The 27,214-nt window shown below is 27.6% G+C and overlaps 4 protein-coding genes across 8 annotated transcripts; 3 read left to right on the top strand and 1 right to left on the bottom strand.

Annotated features, from left to right (window-relative positions):
* Window positions 1–1,221: 1,221 nt before the first annotated feature.
* LOC134836292 (odorant receptor 67d-like) lies at window positions 1,222–3,413 on the bottom strand (the record flags this gene model as incomplete). The annotated part of the gene is made up of 2 exons (XM_063851828.1): window positions 1,222–1,945; window positions 3,388–3,413. Coding segments are annotated over 2 exons (750 nt in total), but the record flags the coding sequence as incomplete, so codon positions are not given.
* LOC134830453 (phosphatidylinositol 4,5-bisphosphate 5-phosphatase A) lies at window positions 3,227–9,847 on the top strand. 4 transcript variants are annotated; one of them, XM_063843962.1, is made up of 8 exons: window positions 3,227–3,812; window positions 6,054–6,125; window positions 6,389–6,737; window positions 6,791–6,966; window positions 7,025–7,255; window positions 8,102–8,255; window positions 8,727–8,864; window positions 8,938–9,847. In XM_063843962.1, exons 1-8 carry the CDS (start codon window positions 3,787–3,789, stop codon window positions 9,196–9,198), a joined length of 1,407 nt encoding a protein of 468 aa, XP_063700032.1. In that variant the 5' UTR covers window positions 3,227–3,786; the 3' UTR covers window positions 9,199–9,847. The 4 variants fall into 4 exon arrangements, with proteins under 4 accessions (XP_063700032.1, XP_063700024.1, XP_063700047.1 ...); XM_063843954.1 differs by having other exon boundaries at window positions 8,664–8,864; XM_063843977.1 differs by lacking the exon at window positions 6,054–6,125.
* Window positions 9,848–16,527: 6,680 nt separating this feature from the next.
* Window positions 16,528–18,810, top strand: LOC134832584 (probable cytochrome P450 9f2). The gene is made up of 3 exons (XM_063846660.1): window positions 16,528–17,479; window positions 17,903–18,127; window positions 18,186–18,810. Exons 1-3 carry the CDS (start codon window positions 16,528–16,530, stop codon window positions 18,611–18,613), a joined length of 1,605 nt encoding a protein of 534 aa, XP_063702730.1. The 3' UTR covers window positions 18,614–18,810.
* A 4,627-nt stretch (window positions 18,811–23,437) lies between these two features.
* On the top strand, window positions 23,438–26,918 carry LOC134835844 (probable G-protein coupled receptor Mth-like 14). Of its 2 annotated transcripts, none has more exons than XM_063850830.1 (5): window positions 23,438–24,288; window positions 24,355–24,572; window positions 25,333–25,556; window positions 25,616–26,279; window positions 26,344–26,918. In XM_063850830.1, exons 1-5 carry the CDS (start codon window positions 23,962–23,964, stop codon window positions 26,639–26,641), a joined length of 1,731 nt encoding a protein of 576 aa, XP_063706900.1. In that variant the 5' UTR covers window positions 23,438–23,961; the 3' UTR covers window positions 26,642–26,918. The 2 variants fall into 2 exon arrangements, with proteins under 2 accessions (XP_063706900.1, XP_063706908.1); XM_063850838.1 differs by having other exon boundaries at window positions 25,616–26,283; window positions 26,348–26,478.
* The last annotated feature ends 296 nt before the right edge of the window (window positions 26,919–27,214 follow it).

Below are 27,214 nucleotides of genomic sequence, written 5' to 3'. Positions count from 1 at the left end.
AAATGGAATATTTACATGAAATAAAAGAAATATAAAATTAATATATTTAATGTAATGAGTTGTTTTTTTTTTGTCTTGAAATGGAAATTAAATTATTTAAATAAAAATTTTATTGTGAAAAAATCGTGATAAATTTTGGAAGTCAATTTTTGATCAATTTCAAGCCTAAAAATTATCAAATGGGCTCTCAAGATGAAAATTACGTATTTTTTTACGTATTTTTTATTTTTCAATTTTAAAGCTTGAGAACCATCAGAAAGGCATCCAAAGCACTTTTGTATGACTTTTGATCAATTTCAAGCCTAAAAATAATCAAATGGGCTCTCAAGATGAAAATTACGTATTTTTTTACGTAATTTTTACGTATTTTTTATTTTTCAACTTTAAAGCTTGAGAACCATCAGAAAGGCATCCAAAGCACTTTTGTATGACTTTTGATCAATTTCAAGCCTAAAAATTATCAAATGGGCTCTCAAGATGAAAATTACGTATTTTTTTACGTATTTTTTATTTTTCAATTTTAAAGCTTGAGAACCATCAGAAAGGCATCCAAAGCACTTTTGTATGACTTTTGATCAATTTCAAGCCTAAAAATAATCAAATGGGCTCTCAAGATGAAAATTACGTATTTTTTTACGTATTTTTTATTTTTCAATTTTAAAGCTTGAGAACCATCAGAAAGGCATCCAAAGCACTTTTGTATGACTTTTGATCAATTTCAAGCTTAAAAATTATCAAATATGCTTTCAAAATCAAAATCACGTTTTTTTTTAACTCTTATACGAGATATAAAAGTATTCCTTGAATCAATGACCTTGACCGTATTTCAATTTCCAATTTAAATTTAATATATTTCTGCGACTTTCCGCATTCCGTGTGAATTTCCATGACCTACTCACCTATTTCTCACGAAGAACGTATTTTCATGAAATTTCTACTATTGCATAAAATTTTTCTGAAATTATTTTTTTTTTATATTTTATTTTATTTTATTTATTTTAATATTTTATTTTTTAATTATTTATTTTTATTTGTGATTTTTTAATATTAAGAAAGTAAAACTTTATTTGAAAATTAAATTAAACGATAAATTATTTTTTATTAAATTATTGTTTAAAAAAAGAAAATTTTTAAATGCAGTGAAATATTTAAATTTTAAAAGCATTTTTAATTTAAATATTTTTTTTTGTGTCAAAGCAATTTTTTCAAAGCCAAGTGCATTTATTTCTGCATTTCCAATAAAACCATTAAATACGAATAAATTCGCTTGTACAACTGCACAAATGTATTTAACGATAACGGTACTCTTCCTCCAACCGACAAGCGATCCGTCTTTTGGGAATGACTTAAAAAGAAATGATAACTCTTCCTATTTTTAATATCCAACAAATACCACGGAACATTCCAAATTTCATCCAGCAACTTATCAAACTTGACTTCAATAATGGTCCCGAGCACATTTATCGTAAAAAGCATAAAAGTCATCATAACAATTAATGCAACACCAAGATACCACGAATACATGATGATTCCATACAAAGCCAAACAAACTTGTGCAGCGCCCGAAAAATGATCCGTCAAATGCTGAAACGAAAAAAGTTCCTCGCAATTATCCGTGTAGGTAAGTAATCCGTTGTGATCGTCAAAAATCTCCTTCAAAAGTTCCGTAATTTCAGATTTATTGTTCTTCGGGTCGTTTTTCTCATCTTCCAACATGGCGCTCAAAATTTTGAGGCGTTCACACAAGATGTCGATTCGCGCGCAATTCATAACGATGATGATCAAGACAGTTCCGACTAACGGCGTTAAGATGTCAAGAAATAGAACGATCGGAATGGCATGAACAATAACGTGGATTTCAAAGCCGGGATGTGTGGTGTGATCGAAATAGGGAAGGTAAAGGGGATACACGATTTGAAGGTGTCCCGAAATAATAAAAATCAGCCAAGGCAAAGAAAGAACAAGAACGCCAACTGTGAAGAAAATTACCATGCCAGTAGTTACGAGAGTTTTCATCAAATTGAAGTAAGAAACGAGAATCTGATATCCTTCGTCGCGCTGCTCCCATTTTTCGGTAAAGGTTCGAATCTCGTTGAGGCACAAAATGATCAAAGGTCTCGTATGGACAAATTTGTAAAAACGTTGGGCACTTATGACGTTGAAAAAGTCAACAATCAAGGTCAAATAAAGCTTATTGATCGTGTTGCGAAACAAATAAGTGTTGTAGATGTACAAACAACTTGTCCAGAGAAGAACGAATAAAGTATGAAAAGTTTGCCAGTTCCAAATCCAATTTGATTCGAAGAACCTTCCAACGACGGGATATCCAAACATTTGAAAACATTTCATGATAAATTGAAATGTTATGAGTGGCTCGCGAGCACCTTTGGGCAAAATTAACGACAATCCGGTAGCTACTTCAAGATTTTCCTCGGCCATGTTGACGATTTAAGGAATGAAAACTGACTGAATTGAATTTTGGCTGCAATGCGAGTTTTAAAGTGTCACGTAACATTTTTTTTTGCAATCGATTCAAGGAACCAATTGAGGTTATATAAAAGGTAAATTGAGTTTTGAGAATCATTTTCAATGTTATGAAATAAAATTTCCACTATTTTCACGTAATTTTCAGCTTGAAATTGATCAAAAATCACAGAAAATTACTTTGGATGTCTTTTTGATGGTTCATAAGGTTAAAATTTGAAAAATAAAAAATACGTAAAAATTACGTAAAAAATACGTAAAAATAAGTAAAAATTTTTAGCCATGAATTTCTCGAAGTTTGGCATGCAAAAATTATCAGATTTTTTTGTTTCGTCAAATATCGACCCAATATGAACAGAAATCATCTTTAGAATGAATATTTATTCAATTTTAGGCTTGAAATCGATCAAAAATTACGTAAAACTACTTTGGATGTCTTTTGGATGGTTCATAAGATTCAAAATTTAAAAATAAAAAATAAAATTTTTAATAAAATCTTTAAATTCTCAACCGTCATCTCTCAACGCGTGGCTTTTAACGCGCCATTTTCGAAAAAAATTTCAAAAATCATCCCGATTGGTTAAAATTCCCGTACCACAACCAATCACATTCCATCAAATCGGTCTCATTCATATATTTATTTCGAAAAATTCCTATGTACGTTGAACAAAAAAATCATTAAATTCGTTCAACTTTATTTCTGAACGACGCCACATTCGCACTCAGTTTTGTTTACCTTTGCTCACGGTATGGATCAAAAATTAAATTTCTCCTCGTGAAATTGACAAAAAATTCACCGCACCGAGCTTTCTAAAACGCGTAAAAACACCCAAAATATCCGAAAAAATCACAAAAACCTTCGGTCGTTGATTTTTTCGTGTTTGAGAACAAATTAGCTCGTCAATTGTGATAAAAAGTGAGAAATAACAAAAAAATAAATATTTTCATGGACGTGTTTGAATGTTACAAAAATCAGCTTATTCTTACTTTATTTCACTTGTTAAACGGCAAAACACGACGATAAGGGTTTATCAGTGATTACACACGAAAAAATTACGGAATCGCGGAAAAATAATGAAAGATATAAAAACTCCATATGTTATCTATTTATAAATTGTGATAAATATTTACCATAAACACGTAAAAGTGCAATAATTTTAAATAATTTAATTTACCTTGAAGAAAGCGTTTTTTGTTATTTTTGTATTTATTATTGTAACTGATTGTCAAAAATTAAATTGTATTTCTTGGCAACGGCAAAAACGAACAAAAATAAAAAAAAAAATAAAAATTATTTCAAAGATGAGTCGCAATAGCTGGAACATTGAGTAAGTCGAATTTGTCTCTGAAAAAAATATAAAAAAAAATTTACTGTTAAATTTTGTGTTATTTTTTGGTAGTTTTCATTGAAAAGCAATAAAAGATCTAGTTTGCACGTATCTCCTTTTAAAGTTTTAACACACAAAAAAAAACTTGATAAATAAATAAATAGCGGTCTAGACCCGCGTTTTATCGACTCACAGTCCATTTTTCGCACATCAATCAATCTAGTTGTACATAAATTTTTTAGTTTTATATCGAAAAAAAGTTTCGTGACCTTATCAAATACATTTCCTCGTAACAAAAAACTAACAAAAAACTCGTAAACTATAAAAATGTAAAGCAACGAGTGAGAAAATAATAATTTTGACCTTGAATCTTGAGATGACATAAGATAGTTCGGTGTGTATATGTGCCTTTAAATAACCTGAATCGTAATCAATTCTCACTTTTCTGTAGACAATGTACAGTTTTTCTCCCGTGTATCGTTTCAAATGCAAATTAAAACACGATTCTGCTGTTGATTTTGTGCATAAACAACTAACAAGTGATGATGATGATGATGACGTAGACCGCTGCCGCTCACTTACAACTATTACTTTTCACTCTCTTTTGCTTTTTTTTCGTATCTATCGTCATACTGACTTACAAAAAGAGTTATTTTTAAAATTAACTTTTTTTGTTAAAAATGTAGGACAACTTGTGGAATGTGAATTTCGCACCTTTTGTGACTTTTGAACCTAAAACAGCCCTTTTTTATGTAATTTTGAATATTTTTTAGTATTTTGTAATTTTTGGGTTGATTGAACCAATTGAAGGTATCCGACCCATCGAGAAAGTGAAAAAAAAGGTTCATTTTTATGAAATTATGAAATATTTCCGCATAAATGATTTTTTAATAAGCGGTTAATTTTTTTAAAAAAATCAATGCGTGACGCACCTTGTTCAGCTATTTTTTCCGTTATCGTTCTGAAATTTAAATTCTTGTATTTCCTCGTTTTTATGGAGTTTTAGTTTTATTAAGTTCTTTGTGTCATTTTTTAATATAGATTAAAAATGTGAATTTATTTAAATTTTATTTCCGAGAATGATTGTCGTTAAAGTTCTATTTAAAGAAATTTTTTGAGGTTATGTCAAATTTTTAGAAGGTTCTTCCTTTTTAAATTTTATGACTTGAAATGTAATAAGGAAAAGTTATTCAAGTTACAAATGGCTATAAATTTTATTGATTTTTTTAAATTTTATTTTTATAGAAAATTTTTTTATTAAAATTTGTTTTAAATAAATATTAAAATATAATTTTAATTGAATTAACGAAAAGGCGATTTTCAAATTTTTTAACGGTAATTTTTTAAATTGACATTTTACAAATTTTTTATTTATTTTTTTCAAATAAAATTTATTGTTTTTTTCTGAAATTAATTATATCAATTTAATTTAATTATTTTTTTATTAAAATTTAATTTAATTTAATTTATTTTATTTTTATTTTATCGCTTTAATAGATTTGAATTTTTTTTAAAACAATTCTAAAATTTAATATTTTTTTTTTTTTGTGAATTTAACTGTCAATATCTTAAAGTCTAATTTATAAATTTTTCGAAAAAAAATTAAATGAAATTATTTTTAAAATTAATAAATTTATTTTATTTAAATAAAAATTAAATTAAATTTGAATTAAATCAAAATTTAAATTAAGTTTAAAAAAATAAATTAAATTAAAATTAAAGAATTTCATAAATGTCAATTCAAAAAATTACCGTTAAAAAATTTGAAATCGCCTTCTCACTAATTCAAACTTTTAACATTTTCAATAACAAATTAATCAATTTTAAGTGAAAAATTCTTTTAAAAAAAATTAATTTAATATCGAATTTTTCTGCCAATGAAAAATCAATTTCCCTGTTAATTTTTCATCATGTGTCGGAGTTCATGTCAAATCAAATTAACGAACATCGCGCTCGATTTTTCTACATCATCGAATATTGAAACGAGCATCAACAAAGTATTCATTGACTCGGAAGTTAATTGACAAGTTCAATGTTGCTAACACGAAAAAAAAACTTAATTAATTGTACCTAACATTTGTAGACTAAACAAAAAAGGCAACTTGAATCTCGTGCAAACAATCAATAAATTGCAGTAGTTAGAAATGTTAATAACAATTCTCTCTGGTAGCGCATTGTACAAAGCTTTATAATAGAATTTGATCTCGATTTCATTAAAAAACTTTTATTTTGTTCCTAAAGGTTACTCTTGTTTTGCGTAGTTATTTTATGCACCACCAAAAGTTGTGTTTCGAATGAATTTCATGACTTGCGGTGAGTTTGTGATTGGATTTTTTTTATAAATATTTTTTCTCTCTCTATTTTTTCTAACAAAATTATTTTTTATTAATTTTTTTTTAGTAAGCTTGCAACCAAATTATCCGTAAATAATTTTCAAAAAATTAATTAGTGCATGAACAATTTTTTTCTGTCTGTCTCGACACTTTTTTCACACGTTTCGATGCTTTTTCGTAGCAAATTTACACAAAAAATTCGCAATTTTTTAATTTTTCTCATTAAAATCATCTCTTAATTAGCGTGTATATCGTAACATGGAACGTCGGCACGAAGCAACCCGACAATTTGCATCTCCATGACTTGCTGGGACTCGAATCGAAGCCCGAAAATGACAAAAATCAACCAGATTTTTACGTCATCGGGCTGCAGGAGGTCAGCGCGCAACCACAAAATAAATTTGTCAACTTGTTCAAAGTCGATCCGTGGATCAAGCAGTTCAAGAACATCCTGAAGAAGCGAGATTACATCATCGTCAAGTCGGAACATTTGCAGGGATTGTTGCTCGTTGTCTTCGCAAAACGGAAACATGTCTTGCACTTGCGGGAAGTTGAGACGGAGTACACGAGAACGGGACTTGCGGGATTTTGGGTAAGAAATTTGAGCATTTTTAAAGGATTTTTTTGAAAAAAAATTATTTTTAGGGAAATAAAGGAGCCGTCAGTATTCGCTTTAACGCGTATGGAAGTACAGTGTGTGTTGTAAATGCTCATTTGGCTGCCCATGACAATAAATTAGACGAACGGATTGAGGATTACAATTCCATTGTGAAAGATATGAAGTTCAATGTTGGCATTAGTCGAGATATTTTCAGTCATGAGTGAGTTTTTTAACAAAATTTCATTAAAAAATCTTCTAAAATTGATAAATTTTCGTAGTTATGTATTTTGGTTCGGCGATTTGAACTTTAGAATTCGCGAAGATTTTCTTCCAAATCCACAAGACGTCAAAGCGCGCATCATGAAAGACGATTTAGAGGAGCTCATGAGGAATGATCAATTGTTACAAGTGAGAAATGAGGGACGAGCCTTCCAACAACTCGAAGAAAAGTTACCAATGTTCCCTCCAACGTTCAAATTTGAGGAAGGAACGAATAATTATGACCTCAAGTGAGTAAATATTTTTTATTTAGCACGATTTTAATTAATTTTAAAAATATTTTAAAAAATAAAAATTTAATTAATTTTTAAAAAATTAAAATAATTAATAATTTAAATTATTTTATTTAATTAAATAAAATGTTTTAATAAAAAAATTTTTCATCAAATTATTTTTTTTTAATTTTTTAAAAATTAAATTGATAAACTATAAAATAAATGTTTAAAAAATAAATAATAATAAAATTAATATAAAATAATTTTAAAAAATAATTAAATTAAATTTAAATTAAATAATAAAAAATTTTTTAAAAAAATAATTTAATTTAAATTTTTAATTCACATTAATTTAAATTATTTTATTCAATTTAATTAAATTTTAAAAAAATTATTATTATAATTTTCCCATGAAATTAATTTCCAAATTTTGTAAAACTCCTCATGAAAATTTACTCAGATGAAGTTTATTTTTTTAAATATTTAAGAATTACAAAAAAAAATTTTGTAAAAATTAATTTTAAAAAATTATAAAAAATAAATTAAAAAAATTAAAAATATAATTAAATTGAAATTGAGCAAAAAAATTAAATAATTTAATTTTATTTAAATTTTTAAAAAATATTATTTAATTTTTTTTTATTTAATTAAATTAAATCTTTAATAAAAATTATATTTTAAAAATATTTAAAATTAAATTTAAATCAAAAAATTAAAAATTAAAAATTAATTTAATTTAAATTTTTTTTTAATATTTTATTTTTAAAATACAATCAAATTTATTAAATAAAATAATTTTAAAAATTATTAATTTTAATTTATTTCAAATAAAATAAATTTTTAATTAAAAATTTTTTTCAGACGCCGTCCTGCATGGTGCGATCGCGTTTTATACAAAGTTACCCACGAAAATGTGACAAACATCAAACTTGACGCCAAACAAACGAGTTATCGATCGCATCCAAACTACACAATAAGTGATCACAAGCCCGTAACCAGCGAATTTTCGATAAAGGTAACCTTTTTTTGGTGCAAAAAATCTAGAACTAGAACTCGTATTAACATAAAATAAATTTAAAAAAATTGGCTTGTGTACTAATTTGCATGCTTTTAGAATCGAAGAAAAAAAGCACGCGGAAGAGAATTCGCAAAAATCGAAATTTAATTCAAAAAATTTTCATTTTCACATCTTTTTTATGTTAATTTCATTACTTTTTCTACATTTTTGACTAACTCTCTGTTTTAATAAAATATTATTTCTTATTTATTTTATTTTATGCGCGAATTCTTCTACAAAAAACCACTTTTGGCATGTCGGTGTTGTGAACACACACAAAATCTGTTCTGTCTTTAATTATTTTCTAAAAAAAAAAAAAAAATCTTGATATTAATCCGGGGTATGGTTGAATGTTGTAAACTTAAGATCAAGAGTATTTTACGTAAAGGAAGTTTTAGAGGATATAATGAAATGCTTGATGGTACACAGGTGATCGATGATCCGACGGAGCTTGTTGCAGAGTTCGAGCCAATTAATCTTTGGACTGTTGGAGAGGAAAATACGATAACTTACATCTTGCCGCCCGGTTTTGAGGAGAAAGAAGCTGATTGGATTGGCGTTTTTAAAGTAATTTTTTAAATTTTTTTCGAAAATTTTCTAAAAATTTCATAAAAAATTAATTTTTAAAAATTTTTCATAGGAACACTTTACAAGTTTGGACAAATATCAAGCTTGGGAATATACGAATCGCGACGAAAATGACCGCCATCGACAGCGATCACAGCGTCGCGAGCTCAAACTTACATTCCCAGACTCCGTTTCGTTGCGCGAAGGACGCAAATATCGCTTGTTATATTTCCAGAGTACGGGAACGCGAGGCGTCACAGGCTTGGCTGGCATCGGAGATCCATTCCCGATACAAAAACGTGCTCGCAGTCCCGGGCCCGATGACGTAGATTAAAACTAACAAATTTATTTTATATTTTTATATAAAAGTTTCGCTCAGTTCGAACAAAAAAACAAAATTTTGGAACAATCACGTACTTTTAAAAAATTTTAAAATTTAAATATTTAGAGAAAAAATGTTAAAATTGAAATTGTTGCGTATTGTAGAGGCCTTTATGCAAAAAAGTGCTTAATTGTTAAAAAAAATTCTTAAAGAAATACTCTTTAACTCTATTTCTCTCTCTCTATGAAGGTCATGAACAATTTTAGCTTAAAAAGCATTTACTTAAAAAAAAAGAAAATTTAAAAAAAAGTCAAGCTACATCGCTCCTACATCAGTATTTCTCTCGCATGCACCAATTTTTTCGATGACCGACCTCCGTGTGTCATATTAGCTCCATTTAAATGTAAAATAGATGAGAAAACGACACTTCCTCACGCTAATTTTGCGCCCGATATATTTAGATAGTGATATACATAAATACTAATTGCCTTTACAACAAGATTTACATGTTAGATATACATTTGCATATTTTAGAGAAATTAAGACAAAAATTTAATAATTAATGAACTTCCTTTTTTTATTTTAATTTTTGGTGTGCTTGGTGAAAATTATTATAATTAAAATGCGGAACTAACATAATTAACTAACAACAAAAAAAAACAAACAGAGATAAAATAAAAATTATCTATTTTGAAATCCTAAAGGGTAGTTTTCATAAAGCAAGTTCATGGTCAAGGTTTTTATCGAATCACGTTTAATCTCGAATTTTAAAGAATTTTTTTTTTCATTTGAATTTTTATTGCCTATTAATATTTGTTTTAATAAATTTTAATTAATATTTAATATTTGAGATTTTTAATTAAGATTTTTGACTGTAATAAATTAAAAGAATTCATTTTTTAAAATTCTTTTAAAAACTTAAACATTTATCTGCCTTGAAGAGAGATTTTCATAAATTTTAATTTGTTGAATTTTGTTTATTTTTCGAAGTTTCGATCACTTTCGTGAATTTTTTGTTTTGAATGATCTGTGTTTCATTTTTTTACGTTTTATTTTTCATTATTTCTGATGTTTTGTTGTCAAATTTGGTTATTTTTGTATTTCTTTTAAATTTTTTTTTTATTTTTTTTATTTTATTTATTTTTTTTTTTTGTAAGAATTTTTATATTTTTTCAATGTTGCAATTTTTAATAAATTTTATTTAATTATTTTTTGATTAAAAATTAAAAAAAATACCTATTTTTTTTATGTATTTTCAGTATTTAAATTCAGTACAGTATAATCTCCCAAAATGGGCAGGTCTAAAAAAATCTTTAATTGAGTATAACTGTGAAATTTGGCACTCCAATTTTTAGGAAATTTAAACCAAAAATTCAAGTTTTATATTTATTTTGAATATTTCAAATTAAAAATTGTTTGAATTTTAACTTAATTGTCTTAAAAATAAAAATAGAATAAATTTAAATTTTGGGTGCCCATTAGATTATACTATTTATTTTTTTCAAAATTTTTTAATTTTTAAAAATTTAATATAAATTTGAATTTAAAAAAAATTTCTTGAGATAAATAATAGAATAAATTTAAAATTAATTATTTTTAATAAAATTTATATTATTAAAAATTAAAATTTAAATAAAAAGAACAAATTTTATTAATTTAAATTGTTATTTTTAATTTTTTTTTAAAATTTTTTATAAAATTTAAAATTAATTAAAATTAAAATTTATTTTTTAAATTTAAAAAGTTAAAATAAAAAATAATTTTAAAATTAATTAATTGTTAGAAAATTAAAAAAAAAAAATGAAAGAAAATTTCAAAGACAAAATTTTTTTTATTTCATTATTTTTTATTTTTTTTTATCTTATTTATTTATTTTTACATAAAAAAATATAAAAAATTTGAATTAATTAAAAAAAAAAAAAAAATTTTTTTTTAATGAACAATAATTTTTCCAAGAACTATTTTTATCATTTTATCCGTTACGTTCTTTAACCTCACATCTATTGACGTCATTTTGTTACAGTTTCTACCTGATTCTATGATAAATTTCTTGTTCCGTTTACGATTCTCGGTGATTTTTAGCGTCAATTTTCCTTTCAGTTGCATTTTCGTAACAAACAACATGCGTGATAAAGGATGACACAGCAAAAAAATCATCAGCAGGTATCAACTTAATAAAAATATCTTCACTACATAAATGAAATCTTATTATATTTTGCGGTTTTGTTTCACTTTTTCATTCTACCTCAAGTTAGGGGTCCGCAACTTTTGTTCTTGTCACATTCGCTTCATGATTCAAGTCGTTTTGGAATTCCGTGAACTCTAATTGTCGACAACAATCCAGTTAACAGCTCATTATGTTGCGCGTAGAACAAATGCAATAAAAGCCGACAATGAGCCGTGTAACGATTCAGTACAGAACTTCTTTCGCTCAAGAACAGACATGATTCTAATTTTTACGTTTTTGCTCCTTTTTTCGAGTGTCGCGAGGAGCATCTCCTTGAACAAACGTCTTCCAAATATCCCCAAATGTTGCCCAATCGGCTTGGCGTATCGGCGACATCCGGAAACCGCTAAATGGTATTGCGGCGTCGAAAGTGAAAACAAAGATGGCGACGAGTATTACAAGAAATCCATCGAAATTCAGTATCAAATATTGCAAAAACGCTCAAATTGTGAGGTTAAACTCGTAAAAACAATTAATCGCAATTCAAAATTACAAATTACGATTGATGAAAAACTCAGAATTAATTACGATTTGTTAGTTGATGGAAATTATTGCCTTGAAAAAGATGCCGAACAAAATATTTTGGGAGTTTTTACATGTAACGATAATTCAAGTCCTCCAAAAATTATAAATCCAAAAGAAAATGAAGTCGATTTCAGTCCTAATGAAATTCAAACTCCCATGGAAACGCGAAATCGAGGAATTTTCTCAAAAAAAGTACTTTCCAAATGTTGCTACTATGGCGAAGGTTTACAAAAGAGACAAGATGGCGTATGGATCTGTCAACCGGCAGATATGCGATCAACGCGCGACTTTTTAACCGCCAAAAATTTGGAATATCGAACACACCCATCGTGCATGAAGCGATCAAAATTTTATGACGCCAATATGGCTGACATTCAAAATCCAACAAAATATCTCCAGAATAATCTTTACATCCAACTCTACAGCGATTATTGTTTGGATCGGGTAAATGGCAGCGATCGCGTCATGATCTTTTATTGTTAAGAAATTAATTTTTACAAAAGATAACAAACAAAAAAACTGCCAGAATGAACTAGAATAAACAAGATATTAAATTAATATCCGAAAAAAATGAATCAGCGAAAAACTGGTTTTTGAAGAATTTTAATAAAAAACCGCATGTAAATTAAATAAATAAATAAATAATTTATTACAAACTAAAATTCAATCAAAAAATCAACAATAAATTAAATGTGTGACGCCAAATTTCACTTCTTCCTCCACACAAAAAGGTTTTCCCGCCAAAATTTCCGCATCTTCATTTAAAAATTTTTCCAAATCCTCTACATTTCTCACATTTCTCGGATCCATGCGACATTCAACTTGCTTGAAATTAAACTCCTGATACTTTTGTTGCAAAATTTTATCCAACAAAGTATGTTGATGACATCCAATTTCCTGCGTTTCGATATCAAGGCCGATGCCAAAGTTGAAGGGACAACATTTGGGCAGCATCTTTCTTGCACGCTGGGCTATTTGTGGAGACGCCTGCTCATTCATGTTAATTATTCGCGCATCTCTAATTTTGGCGGGAAAAGCGCTTGGGATCACAACAAAAATGGCGAATATTATAAATCTCATTACTTTTCGAAAAAAATTATTAAAATTTCACTTTCGTCTTTGAAAAAAGTTGCTTCCGTGTCTGTTGTTGAAGTTCAACTAAAAATAATCCGGACTAAAAGCGAACCATATGATTTCATTGCTACCACAAAAAAAGATAAAAAAACGAGTTTCGAAAAAAAAAAAATAAAAAGTTGTATGGATGAAATTTTACCGGTGTGTATAAACAACGGTCGATCATAAATATTTAAATGCAGGCGAAAAAAAATCGATCTTTCTTTTTGTGTGTGAAATTTTTGCAAACCGGTAATACCTTGAATCGAAAATATTTAATCCGATTCATTTACAATTAGATATCCTTTTGATAGGCGAGAGCAGCAGCTAAGCTGCGATGATGTCGCTGCCGATGATGATGCTGATGAGCGATAATTAATATGCTAATGTTTCCTGTTTGCCAAGAAAACAAAATTCGAAACTGCATTGTAACCTGTTTCGCTTCCTATCGAAAATTTAGATCAACGAAATGGAACAAAACGGAATTTTTGAGTGTATTTGTGCGCGCGGGGGACGTGTCATAAACGAAAATTTTACGAGGCAACGCAGGTGTGGCGCGCAAACAATCGTTTATGGATGGCCCCGACAGATGATTCAGACACACGATACACGCGCCATGCACACGTAAAAAAAAAGTAAACAAACATGTGGTGCGCGCTGGATCGAAAGATGACCCAAGCAGAAGACCGTTAACGACGTAAAAATATTAAAATTTTTATTTATTCATCGCGCACATCTACGATAGGTTCGAGTTCGAGTTTTATTTGGGGATATTTTTTTTTCGTGTGTTTTATCAAATATAACAGAAAACCCGACACCGAAGTAGTCAAGAACTTACCGTTGGCTTGAGAGGAAGGTTTCCACTAAAAAAAAAAAAAATATTTTTTTATTTTCGAAAAAAAAAAAATAAAAATTCACAAGGATGACAATTTACGATATTTTTATGTTGCTACTTCAGGCCACAAGCATGAATTCAACGTCGCCGTCAACAATTTCAACGACAGAAGCCACAATTCCAAAAAATATCACAAACAGCACAACGTCGAATTTTCTCGACCCGCAACCTTCGAACATGAACATGTCAATGTTGGCGCTGAAAACCATCAATAAATGCTGCCCGGATTACCAACATTACATCGAGGACAACAGTTTGCGACTCATGTGTGCGAATGTCACGACAGTCATTAATGCCATCTCAATGGATCGCGAGGGTTTTCAATTTCTCCACAAATATCCGTGCGAAACTTCGTTCGGGATGTACGTGAATAACTTTGAGAAGCTCGATGTCAACGGGCTCGGTTATGTGACATACAAGAAAAAAATTTATCCGAGATCCTGCATCGATTACGACACGAAACGCGAACGATGGATCATCATGGAATGCACTTCGAGTAAGTTAGTGTTCGACGCGCAAAGGCTAAAGGAGAAAATTTCACGTGTGCCAGTCGAAAGTGACGATAAGGAAGTAAATGAAGAGAATTTTTATGAGAATCAAGTGACAACGACGACAACAGAAGAAAATTTCGTGGAAAGTATAGAAGACGTAGATGAAGAGGAGGAGGAAGAAGAAACGTCGATAGAGGACTTTTGAGATATTTCTGCTAAATTTTTATCTAAATTGTTTGTTTGTTGTGTAAGATTTTTAGTGATTTAAGATTAAACGTTACAAAAATAAATTAAGAGCCAAATAAATGCTCGAGTGTGATTTAAAAAAAAAAAAAAAAAAATACAAAAGGAGGCTTCAATTCAAGGAGGCTTTTTAGTGCAAAAAAATTTAAAATTAATTTAAAAGTCAATTTTTGAGTTAAAAAATTTAAAATTTAATTTTTTAAATAAATTTTTACTTTTTTATAGCAATGCGAATGTTGAACTGAAGAAGCATGAAAGGAGTGAAATATTGATTTTTTTGCAGTAAAAATCGGTCAAAAAAAATATTGTCGACCTTTTCTCATGTTTTGAATAGTTTTGCCGCAATTTTGGGTCAAAATAACAAATTTTATGTGTGGGAAAAAATGATAAAATTTACTTGAAATTGTTTTGAAGACGAGAATTCGGATTATTTTTTTGCATAGAAAAAATGCATTTTTTAATTTTGCTTTAATTTAGTTCAAAAATAATAAAATAAAATAATTAATAATAAGAGAAGAAGAAAAATAAAAAAAAATATTTAAAAAAAAAATTGATTTTTTATTTTTGATAAAATTATTTAAATTTTTAAATATTCATCAATAATTGATAATATTAAAAATTATTAAATTATAAAAATTATTTATTTATAAAAAATATTAATTTTGTAATATTTTCAATTATTTAATTTTATTTGCAAATTTAATTAATTTAAATATTTAATTTTGCTGAAAAGTTGATTTTTTTTAAATTTCATCAAAATTTTTTCTGAAGCTTTTCTTTAAAGAAATAAAATAAAATAAAAACTTTAAAAGAAAATGCTATTTTTTAATTCTATCTTATTTATTTCACAAACTCAATTTTTTTTAAACTTAATTTTTATATTATTATTTTTAGTTAATTAAAAATTTATTTTTTTAATTTTTGTAATAGGTGCAAAAAAAAATTGTGAATATTTTTTTTATAAAAATAATAAAAATAAATTAATTATTTTATTAAAAAAATTTAAATTCAAATTTATTTTTTTAATTTAAATTTTTTAAATTTTTAATTTTCTTAAAAAAATAATTTAATTTTCTATAAAATATTTATTAATTGTAATTAATTAATTAAATAAATTTTTAATTTATTTAAATTAATTAAATTTATTCTGAATCATTTTTTTTAATAAATAAATTTTAAATTGAATTTAATTAAAAAATTAAAAAAAAAATACGTGACAAAAATCATATAATTTCGCATTTTGGCGCTAAAAAACTTGTTTATTTTAGAATTCTACAACTTTTTTGCGTAATTTTCAAATAAAAATGAGTCACATCACAAAAAAAAAATCTAGAAAATTTTTCCATTGATTTTTGTAGATTAATGAATATTGATAAATTGATGGAATTTGAGTTTTGCAGCATAAAAATTGCATAAAATTATCGATTATTTCTTGTTTATCGCTTGTTTATTGAAAATTTTTGCGTAGGAAATTTTATGAACGAAATTTATTTACGGGACTTTAATCTTTGGAGGTCGACAGAATGTCATTCGAAAAGTGAAAAATGCGTTTCATCTCTATAAAAAAAAGAAATAAACAAAAACATGTGGTCCATTTTTTTAGCGGTGTTTCCCGTTTATTTTTTTTTATTGCTGTTTTTAAAAAGCAATAACCTAAAATAGAAAAACCTGCCAAATAAAAATTCAATATAAAAAATATCAAACGGAATATTCTGTTAAGTCATTTTTCATGCCGAATGACATAATAACCCGAGACGAGTAGTTCCGTAGATAAAAAAATAATTCGTACGAAACCCGATTAAATTTTTATAGCTCGTCGCGTTCATTCATTCAGTCATTTTTGAATTATGGGTTTGAGCAGTTGGGTATTCTGGTTGTTCTGGTCTTGGCCTGGACTGATTTTCGTGACGGCTTTGACGGCGCTGTACGTATGGCGAATCAGGTTAAACGGGACATGGGCACGTCGCGGTATTCCACACAAGGACCCGAGTCTCTTGTTTGGCAATGAAAATGATTTCTTCCTGAAAAAAGTTTCGTTCTTCGATTATTTCAAGCGGCTGTATTGGGAGATGCCTGACGAAAGTGTTTCGGGCTTCATTCAAATTACGACGCCAATTTTACTCGTGCGTGACGTAGAACTCATCAAAGAAATCACTGTGAAAAAATTTGATTGTTTTGCAAATCACGTTTTTAGTGAAATCCCCGAAGTTGACAAAATTTTCGGAAAAGGCCTTTTCACGATGGTCGATCAAAAATGGAGAGTTACACGAAATATGCTGTCACCTGCATTCACAGGACTCAAAATGCGAACGATGTTCAAACTAATGAACGATTGTGCCGAAAACACTGCAAACTCGATATCCGAAAAACTCGTTGGAGGCATGTACATGTGTGAAGTCAAAGATTTGTTCAACAGATATTGCAATGATACGATCGCGACAACAATTTTCGGAGTCGAGGTCAATTCAATTAAAGATCTCGAGAACGAATTCTTTTTGATGGGCAAGCAATTGACGACTTTGAGTACAAGTTTAGCCAGTAACATCAAAGGTTTGCTCGTTTTTATGATTCCCAAAATCTTTCCTTTGCTCGGATTAAATTTACTTGACATCGAAGCCACGAATTATTTCATCAAATTAGTCAAAGATACAATTCAATATCGCATCGACAATCAAATCGTGAGACCTGATATGATAAACATGTATATCGAAAGCCAGAAAGAAGACAACAAGTCTGAAGATAAAGTAATCGATAATGAGTACGTCGTCAAAACAAATAACGATGAAGCAATTTCAAAAAGTAAGTTTGCAAAAAGTTGTTGTTGTCAGTGATCTTAAAGCTTGGTTTTGCACTTTTTGTAATTCATTCAAATCAGTCTCGTTGTTCAATATCAAAATTGAGCTACAATAGTCTATGCACGACCCAACCATAGATTTATATAGCATCAGTCTTGTTTCTCTATCGATCTTGTTTCTGTTCCTTATCAAGAAACCAACCTTTTTTGCAGTCTTTTTTATCACAGTTTTGAGGTTTTCCTTCATATTCAATTCTTCATCAATTGTGATTCCCAAGTATTTGATTGTTTTCACTCTTTCAATTGCTTCATCTTGTAAAATAAATTCGGTAGTTTCAATTTCAGCTTAAACATATCGAGAAATTTCTTCACATTTACAAAATCACTTTGACCTTGAATGACCTTGAACTAAATTCTATGTTTTTCAGAATGGGATCTCGATGAATTTGTTGCGCAATGTGTTCTTTTCTTCTTTGCTGGATTCGAAACTGCTGCAAATTGGTTCATGTTGATGGCTTATGAGTTGGCAATCAATCCAGAGGTTCAGGAAAAACTCTTAGCTGAAATTGATGAAGTTAAAAATGAATTAGGAGACAAACCGGTGACTTTTGAAAAGTTACAGAGCATGAAATATTTTGAATGTGTGATTCAAGGTAATTTTATGAACTTTTTAGATGCTTTAAGATTTTTTAAATTTAATTTTCAATTTAGAATCCCTTCGTAAATGGCCTGTTAATGTAGCGAACGATCGCAGATGCACCAAAGACTGTACTTTATACGATTCTAAAGGCAAAGCTCATCATTTTAAGGAAGGAGATTTTATTAACTTGCCATCCATTGGTATTCAAAGAGATTCTCGTTACTTCGAGGATCCTGAAAAATTTTTGCCGGAACGTTGGTCTACCGAAAATAAGGAAAAGATCAATCCTTATACATTGTTGACTTTTGGAATTGGGCCGAGAATGTGTATCGGTAATCGTTATGTCATGATGGAGGGCAAATGTGTCTTTTTCTCACTTTTAAGTAGATTCCGCATTGAAAGATGCGACAAAACGCAAGAGTCAATTCAATTCAAAAAAGGAGGATTTAATATCATAGTCGAAGATGGCGTGTGGTTGAACTTTAAGAGACGGAATTAATTATTTTGTTTTGTTTTTTAAGCTAAGTGACGTAAACAGATAAACTTCATTCTTATAAAGATAAATTCGTTCAAATAAAAATATCAGTTCACGTCATGATATGGTTCAGAAATTAAATTTTTTTGTCCGGCAATTATTTTGGTGACTTTATTTGCCATTCTTTATGCTTGATGGATTTGGAGTAATGCAAAATTTAAACGACAAAAATATTTGCTTAAAAAAAGGTTTTTTGCTTGGTTTGGATTAATTTTATAACAACCGTTTATATGGAGCCATGTATCTTCTTTGGTCATGTCGACGAGTTGATGCTGAAAAGAATAAAAAAAAATTAAAAACAATTCAAAAAAATTAAATTAAAAAATAAAATAAAAAATTTAAAGAAATAAATTTTAAAAAAATTATAAAAATTTTAAGAATCAAATTAAAAATAAAAATAATTAAAAAATAAAAAAATTAATTAAAAGAATCAAATTAAAAAATGAAAATAAAAAAAAATAAAAAATTTAAAAAATGAAATTAAAAAATTTAAGAAATAAAAAAAAAATTAATGAATGAAATTAAAAAATAAAAAACATTATAAACATGCTCGATACACGTGCAACGGAATATTTTGTAAATTTAGATACCATTCAACACCGCACCGACAATAAAATCGTCAAGCCCGATATGATAAACATGTACATTGACAGCCAAAAAGAAGAAATCAATCAACACGACGATAAGGTCAACGATAATGAATATATGTTGTAAAAGCGAGCAACAACGAAGCAATTTCCAAGAGTAAGTTGACCGTGACAAGCTTTTACGTTATCTTCATTCATGTTTTTATTGCAGAATGGAATCTCGATGAAATTCGTGTAATTTTCTTCTTTGTTGGATTCGAGATGGTTCTGCAAATTGGTTCATGATGTTCAGGAAAAGCTTTTAATGGAGATGATGAGACGCATAAAAGCTTCTGGAATTAACCACTGACGATCGAAGATCTCATGTGTCATTCAGGAATCGCTCCGTAAATGGCCTGTTGCGGTTGTAAATGATCGAAAATCTACAATAGACGGATCTTTCTATGATTCAAAGGGAAAACCGCATCATTTTATGGTTAGAAATTACATAAATCTTCCTTCAATTGCTTTACAAAACGATTTCCGTCACTTTTAAGATGCAATTAAATTCTTACCTGAACTTTCCAAGTCGAGAATAAAGACATTTCTACAACTCTTGAAGCAAAAAAAGAATGCGGTTACACCTAAAATTAGAAAAAAATTAACGTCAATAATTTCCCATAATTTAATAAAAATAATTCAATTGACGCCATAAGTCATATAACACACATCGACATCGACGCAAGATAATGTAAACAAATCAACAACGAACTTAATTAATTCATGTAAATACTTAATATTGAAACCAGAAAAAAAAACATTCTGAGACACAGAAACAACCTGTTTGTGAACTACTTAATTGAAATTGTGTTGACCTATTCCTCCTGCCTACTTTACAAAGTTTCTTTTTTTAAGTTCCGAGAGAGACATTTGCGTCATTTTCGATCGGTGCTTTCCTCAACAAAGTGATTATTTATAAGTCAACGATAAAAACAATAATAATAAACAACTTTTTTGCGCTGAGTAATCATTGTTTGCCCTATTCGACGTACTTTCCTATGAAAAAAAAGTTGTTGAATTAGCGGAAGGTGAAGTTGAAAAGGTTATGTTAAGAATTAATTTTTTTTAGGTTAAAAATTGAATATTTATTTTTATATTTAATTTTTTTCGAATACTTTCAATGAGAAATTGAGAAAAAAAATTAAAAATTTAATTTTATAAAAATTTGGTCAATAATATATTTTTTTAATATTTTCAGGTTTACAAATAATTGAAATTTTAATGAAAAATTTAAAATTTTTACAATTTTTTTTTTCTAACTTTTAAAATAAAAATTTTCATGAAATAGTAATTATAATTTTTTAATTTTTTTAGACGAAAATTTAAAACATATTTTAATATTAAAAATTTTTTCATAAGTTCATTTTATGAAGTATTTTTTTCGTATAAATTTAATTTTTTTTAAAAATTGAATATAAAAATTAATAAAAAAATTTAATTGATTTTTTTCAAAAAAAAAAAATAAATAAATAAAATAAAATAAAATAAAAAAAAAATCAGAAAAAAATAAAAATACAAATTAAATTTTTAAAAATATTTTTTTAAATGACAAATGATAAAAATTTCATGAAATTAAAAAAAAAATTATAAAAAAAATATTGCGGGTTTTACAGTTATTTTTATTAATTTTGAGATTTGTCATAAAGATACGGAACTTTTTATAGATCAAGCTCAAGTTTTTGAACTTGTTAAAATTTTATAACTTACATGAACTTGAAAAGCTAAAAATGGTCCGTTATTTGATTTATTGCATTTTGTAGCAAATACAATGTTGAACAAATCTCTAAAACGCCCATTATAAATCTATCAACACGAACATCTTCATGGCCTCAAAATCACCAAATTCATCATTGATCGACGTCAACCGCTCGTTTTGAGGTTGTTGCTCTCATTTTTCTGCCTAAAATCGTAAATCATCACAAAAAATTGTTTTTCTATTTATTATTTAAAAGAAATTACGTTGAACGGACGTCATTACCAGTTCTTATTCTTCTGAGAGAGATAAAAAAAAGTTCCGAACCAAAAAAAAATGTAAACATTACATGCATGCCGGGGACTTACCTACCATTCAATTACTGAACTTACACAGATCTCGTTTCATTTTGCGCATGTATTGCGATCAGCAGGTTTTTTTTCACGACACATTCACACGTTTGCGCGAGTGTTTGAATGAATGGAACGGGCAATTATTGTTGTTAAAGTAAACAAAAATACGACAAAAGGGGAGATGGCGATGTGAGTGATCATCAGTCGAGCATTGATAGTGAAGCAATTCAGATCGCTAAAAAATAAATTTAAAAAAAAACTCTAAAAATAGTTGAACAAACAAAAATCTAGCAATTGAAGGTTATCCAAGAGCTAAACATAAATAAATAAAAAAAAATCAAATTGCGTAAAAAAATTACCAAAAATGAACATTAAAATCACAATTGTAAAGTTGGTGCGTTTGATCCAAATTCAGGCAGCGATGCAGCAAAAACCCCTGCAACGGGATCGAAAATTCTTCAAAGAAGTCATCAGGGTCATCGGATACTGAAGAAATTTCCTGAAAAATAAAAAAAATCAAAAAGTTACCTAAAAAAGCCAAAAGACTGCAAAAAGCGATCGTTTTAGACTCGCTTCTTACTAAAAAAAAATGTATTAAGTGAAATTTAGCAATAAATATTATTTATTATCAACTAAAAGGGAGTTTTGCTTAATGCGTCAATTAACGCGTAAAAAGTTTGTTACGTCTCGGTAAATAAGTTGTTTACTTGATCTGAGGTACAAAGTAAGTAGTCGAGTGATTGGTAATTCCCATGTTTGTTCATGTGTTTCGCTTTGTTCGTCATCCCACGATTCGGAAGAAGTTTTGTGTTTTTCCCGTTACGGAAATGATGGGAAGGTTGGTAGACGTTTTTGACATTTTTTTATAAGGAAATAGAATTATTTAATGGATTTAGGAAAGAAATGATGAACAAATTTGTTCTCAGAATCTAAAAAAATTCAATTAAAATTTTTAAAGCAATTTTTTTAAGAGTTATTTTTTTCAAAATTATTTTTTTAATGGAAAAATTTTTAAGAACTGAACAAAAATTATGTTATCAAAAATTATATTTTTAAGTAAAAAAATTAAATATTTTTTTAAAATTAATTTTTAATTTTAATTAATTTAATTAATTGACAATTTTATTAAACTGAAAATTTTTAATCAACAAATTAATTTTAATTAACTGAAAAAATCAATTTTTTCTTAGCTTTAATTTTATTTATTTTTTAAATTTTATTTAATTTAAAAAAATATATTAATTTTTCAATTGTGTAATAAACATTTTTTTTCAAATTTTTTTTATTTTATTTTTTTTTCAAATAAAAAATATTTAAATTTATTTTTTTTAAATTGAAAAAATATTTAAATACCTACATATTTTATTTTTTTTTTCATCAAGCTCAATTTTTTTTTAAGTTAAACATTTCAAGAATTTTTTTAAATGTATTTTTATTAACTTTAAAAAAATAATTAATTAATTTTTTTAATTAATTAGAAATTTTACATAAAGTTGATAAAAAAAAATTAAGCAAAATTAAAAAAATTAAAAATTTTGTAAAAATTATAATTCAGAAAGAAATTTTCTTTTTTTTTAATTTAATTATTTTTAATTATTTTAATTATTTAATTTAATTTAATTAATTAATTAATTAAATATTTTTTAAATAAAAATAAATTAAACAATGAGCCAATAATTAAAAATTTTAAGCACACTTTTTAAATAATTTTTCAACATTTTAATTTTTTTTTTAATTCAATTTCTCGTTATCACGTTCAAATTTTTACTTTAATTCATCAAATACCGCCCGTACCCATCACACAAACTAATCTTGGCGCTTTTTCTTTTATTTACTTTGCCTAATCAAACAAACAACTTTACTTCCATGCATCGCCGATAAGAATCAGGAATCGATTTTTGAACATTTTTACTCACTTTTTATGTACTTTTCTTATCTCTCATCGCACTATCACTCGTGTTTCCGTAAAATACCTCCTTTTTTCACCTCATTTTATCTAATCTCCCTTTAATTGAAATTACCTGATAACGACTCTTCGCCGGCTTCGTTCACTTTTTTTATCAATTGAAAATTCAGTTGCTTATCGATCGTTGCTCGATTCGATCATCCGTGGTTGAAATCTGGGGCTCGTTTTTAAATAAACAAAAAAAAAATTGCCGGGCGTTCTTTGTGCCTACGAAAATAGTACAATAGAGATAATTTGCTTCGTCATAATAAAAAAAAAATGTTATGAGAAAAAAATTACGTTTGATCACGGTATATTTGTCGAATTTAATTGTTTTTTTTTTATTATTTACGAGACAACTACGCAAAGTTTGGTACTCAACATATTCAGTACATGCTGAAAATTGGTGCTCGTTACACGAAATAAAATTCGCGTCGCCATGTTTTATCTTGAAAAACGTCATTATCATTGAAAAAATATTTTATCAATGAATTTAGCAATCAATGAGCAAGCAATAAGTGCAATAAAAGTGACAAATTTAGGTGTGTCATACTTTTCGAAGAGTATTTGACGAATTCCAAGCATTTACCTTCGTAATTTCCATCAATTAACATCAATTTTGCTCAGAATCTTTGATGAAACGAGATTTTTTCGCGGCAGTATTGAACTGAAATTAATTAAAGTCACAAGAAAAAATGAAATTTTTAACAATATTTACCATTGTGAGTCTCTTCACTGCCAAAACTCTCTCAAATCCCGATAACAGTTCGAATGAATTGCCTTTGTACGACAACTATGACGACGAATATTACGACGAAACACAAAAACCTCCGGAAATCTTGCCATCAACAACATCTTCAACGACAGAATTCGCAACAACCCAAGACGAAGAGATCCGAATTCACGTCGCTGGGGCATTAGGTGCCTTCAAGAACAATCCAAAGCGCGATCAGATGATGCAAAAGTTGCTGCATGAACGCGTCGACGGAGATGAAGTGCCCTCGGATTGCTCTCAGTACAAGGTGAGGTCAAGAATTCATTTCAACTGAAGTTTCTTATGTAATTTTTTTTTTGTTTGCTTCTCGTAGATGCTGAAATCGCAACCAGCTGTCTTGCCCGTAGTAACTGTGCCAAAATGCTGTAAGATGGGCGAGAATTATTACATGAACGACACGTCGAGAGGTTGTGACGAGGGAGATGTGCCGCTCGATTTTGAACTGATCCATGCCGTTTTTTATGATGGATGCATCGAGGATCAAGAGTTGAATATGAGTTATAAGATTGAGTTGAGGGCGCCGTGTGCGGGGTGAGAAAATTTATTTTTATCGATTTTTTGTCTCGTTTTTTTTATATATTTTTAAAGTCAAAAATTAAAAAAAAATGAATTTGAAGCAAAAATAATTTTTAAATTTTAATTTAATTTAGTTTAATTCTTAGAATAATTATTTGTAATTTTTTTTTTAATTAATTAATTTTAATTTAAAATTTTATTTATTAATTTAATTTTATCTCTTCTATTTTTTATAATTTATAATCTTTTATTTTTTTTTATTTTTAAATAAAATTATTTCTTTATTTTAATATAATTTGATTTAAAATAATTTTATTTTATTTCAATAAAATTTAATTAATTTTTTTTCTAAAAGTTGAAAAATATGAAATTAAATTTAATTAAGCTTTAATTATTTTTTTTAAATAAAAAAATATTTTTATTTAGGTAATTATTTTGAAAAATAAAATTCTTGTACTTTTTAGTATAATGTGAGTTCGGGTCGATTTTAAAATTTTAAAATAAAAAAAATTTTTAAATTTAAATTTAAATTTAAATTTTTAAATTTTTAAAATACTTTTTTTTAAATAATTTTAGCTGTGAATATTTTTCAAAAATTGGAAAAAAAATATTTTTATTAATTTGAATTAAATAAAAAATAGGTATTTGTATAATATAAAAATTTAATTAATAAAAAATACTCAACTCAATTAAATAAACAGAAAAAAAAAATCTAAAAATTTGAAAAAAAAAATAAAATATTAAAAAAATTTAAACTTATTTTTTCTCATTTTAGTGGCATGCTCTACAGCGAAGTGTACAACGACTTCCTTTACGTTCTTTCCAATGGATCTCTCCTTCGTGTCTCAAACGATTGGCAATCTTACGACATTTTCGACGACTATTGCTTGGATATGGCGAACGACAACAATTCCTGGATCCTCAGCGCTATTTCGTGTCATGATGTGTACGGCGGAGTGATTCGAGTATCAGAAATTCAAGGAGTTATTTGTGCTGTTTGTAAGTTTTTCTTCAATTTTTGACAAAAATCAATTTTTACTTGAAATTTTAATTTTTAGTGATGATGATTTCCGTTCCTTGCCTCGTCATGGTAGCGCTAATTTACTTTTTCATCCCGAATTTGAACGATTTGCATGGAAAAGCGTTGGCTCTGCATTCCATCTGTCTCGCCATGGGATTTTTAATGCTGGCATTGATTGAATTTACGAGTTTTCGCGAAGGCATAACGGGATATTTCGTGCAATATTTCATGTTGGCTGCCTTTTTCTGGATGTTATTGATGGTTATGGACAATGCGGTTGAAGTTTGGCATTATTTGCCTCACGGAATGGAAATGACGCCCGCTAAAGAGTGTTGTCGGTTATTTTCTTATTTTCTTTTGGCACATGGATTGCCTGTAATTTTCGTCTTGCTCACGTGGTACGAAGGATATCCCGGTTTGCCGTCATATTACTTCCGAGCGAACGATGCAGGCGAAATGGCTTCACAGAAATTCTTCATTCCCGTCGTTACGGTAATCGTTTGTGCTTCGTTCGTCATTGCCATTATCACGGAATGGGGTTATGCGAAATTAACGGACCTCAATGATTTGTCGATAATGAACACAATTGCGAAAAAATTGAGTCGACAATCATCTCGCACGTCACGAACGACGTTACAGCGACAAATTTCGGAAAAAGTTCGGAATTTAGATCCCGCGAGAATCGAAAAAGTTTCAACAATGTAAGTTTTCTTTTAAAAATTTTCACAAAAAAATCATAAATTTACTTGAAATTTCTTCAAAAAGGAAGAGAAGCACGAATATTTTGCTTGCAGTCATCATTATTTTATGGATTTGCGAAATTTGTTCGTTTTATTTCACGTCATCGCGTATCAGTCCGATTTTATTTTTGGATATTTTGAATGCCTTGCAAGGAGTTTTCATCTTTATGTTGTTCGTTTTGCTACCAGGACCCTTGAATATCATAAGAAAGTACTTTAAAGAAACATATCGCATGAAAGATGAGACTCGTGAAAGGGAATTACCTGAAAATCGAGAGCCTCTGATGACAACTGAACTACAAGAGGCACCGCCAGTTGTTTAAATGAGACAAATTTCAAATAAAAATAATGTTTAAGTAATTTTTAAAAAATAAAAATAATTAGAGCTTAATGAAAAATAATTCTTTTTTTAAATAATTAATGTTTTAATTTTTTAACAATTTATATTCATATTTTTTAATATTTATTGTTTAAGTTTAATTTTTCTTTGAATTTTTGAGCTTTATGTAAATTTTTTTCTTAACTTAATTTCTGGCTCAAAAAAAAAAATTTTTTTAATTTTTTTTTTTGCTCAATTAAAATTATTTAATTTTTTTTTTTAATTTTAAATACATAGAAACATTAATTTTTAACATTATAATTAAAATTTTATTTTATTTTTTTAATTTCAAAATTAAAAATTAATTTTTTTAAGGTCAAATAAAATAAAATTTTAACAATATTTTTTAACTCAAATATTAAGATAATAATTTTTATTAATAGTATCAAAGATTAACTCAAAAAAATTTTTTTTTCCAAATCAATCAAATTTCCTTAAATTTATTTCCAATTTTTTTTATTTATAATATAAAAAATATTTCTCATTTTCTCTTTTTTTTAACTTTGCTTGAAATGAT

The sequence above is a fragment of the Culicoides brevitarsis genome, chromosome 1 (genome assembly GCF_036172545.1).
Source record: "Culicoides brevitarsis isolate CSIRO-B50_1 chromosome 1, AGI_CSIRO_Cbre_v1, whole genome shotgun sequence".
Classification (NCBI taxonomy): Eukaryota; Metazoa; Arthropoda; class Insecta; order Diptera; family Ceratopogonidae; genus Culicoides; species Culicoides brevitarsis.
Note: the sequence above shows the minus strand (reverse complement) of the source record. Positions and strands in the feature narration are given on the sequence as shown.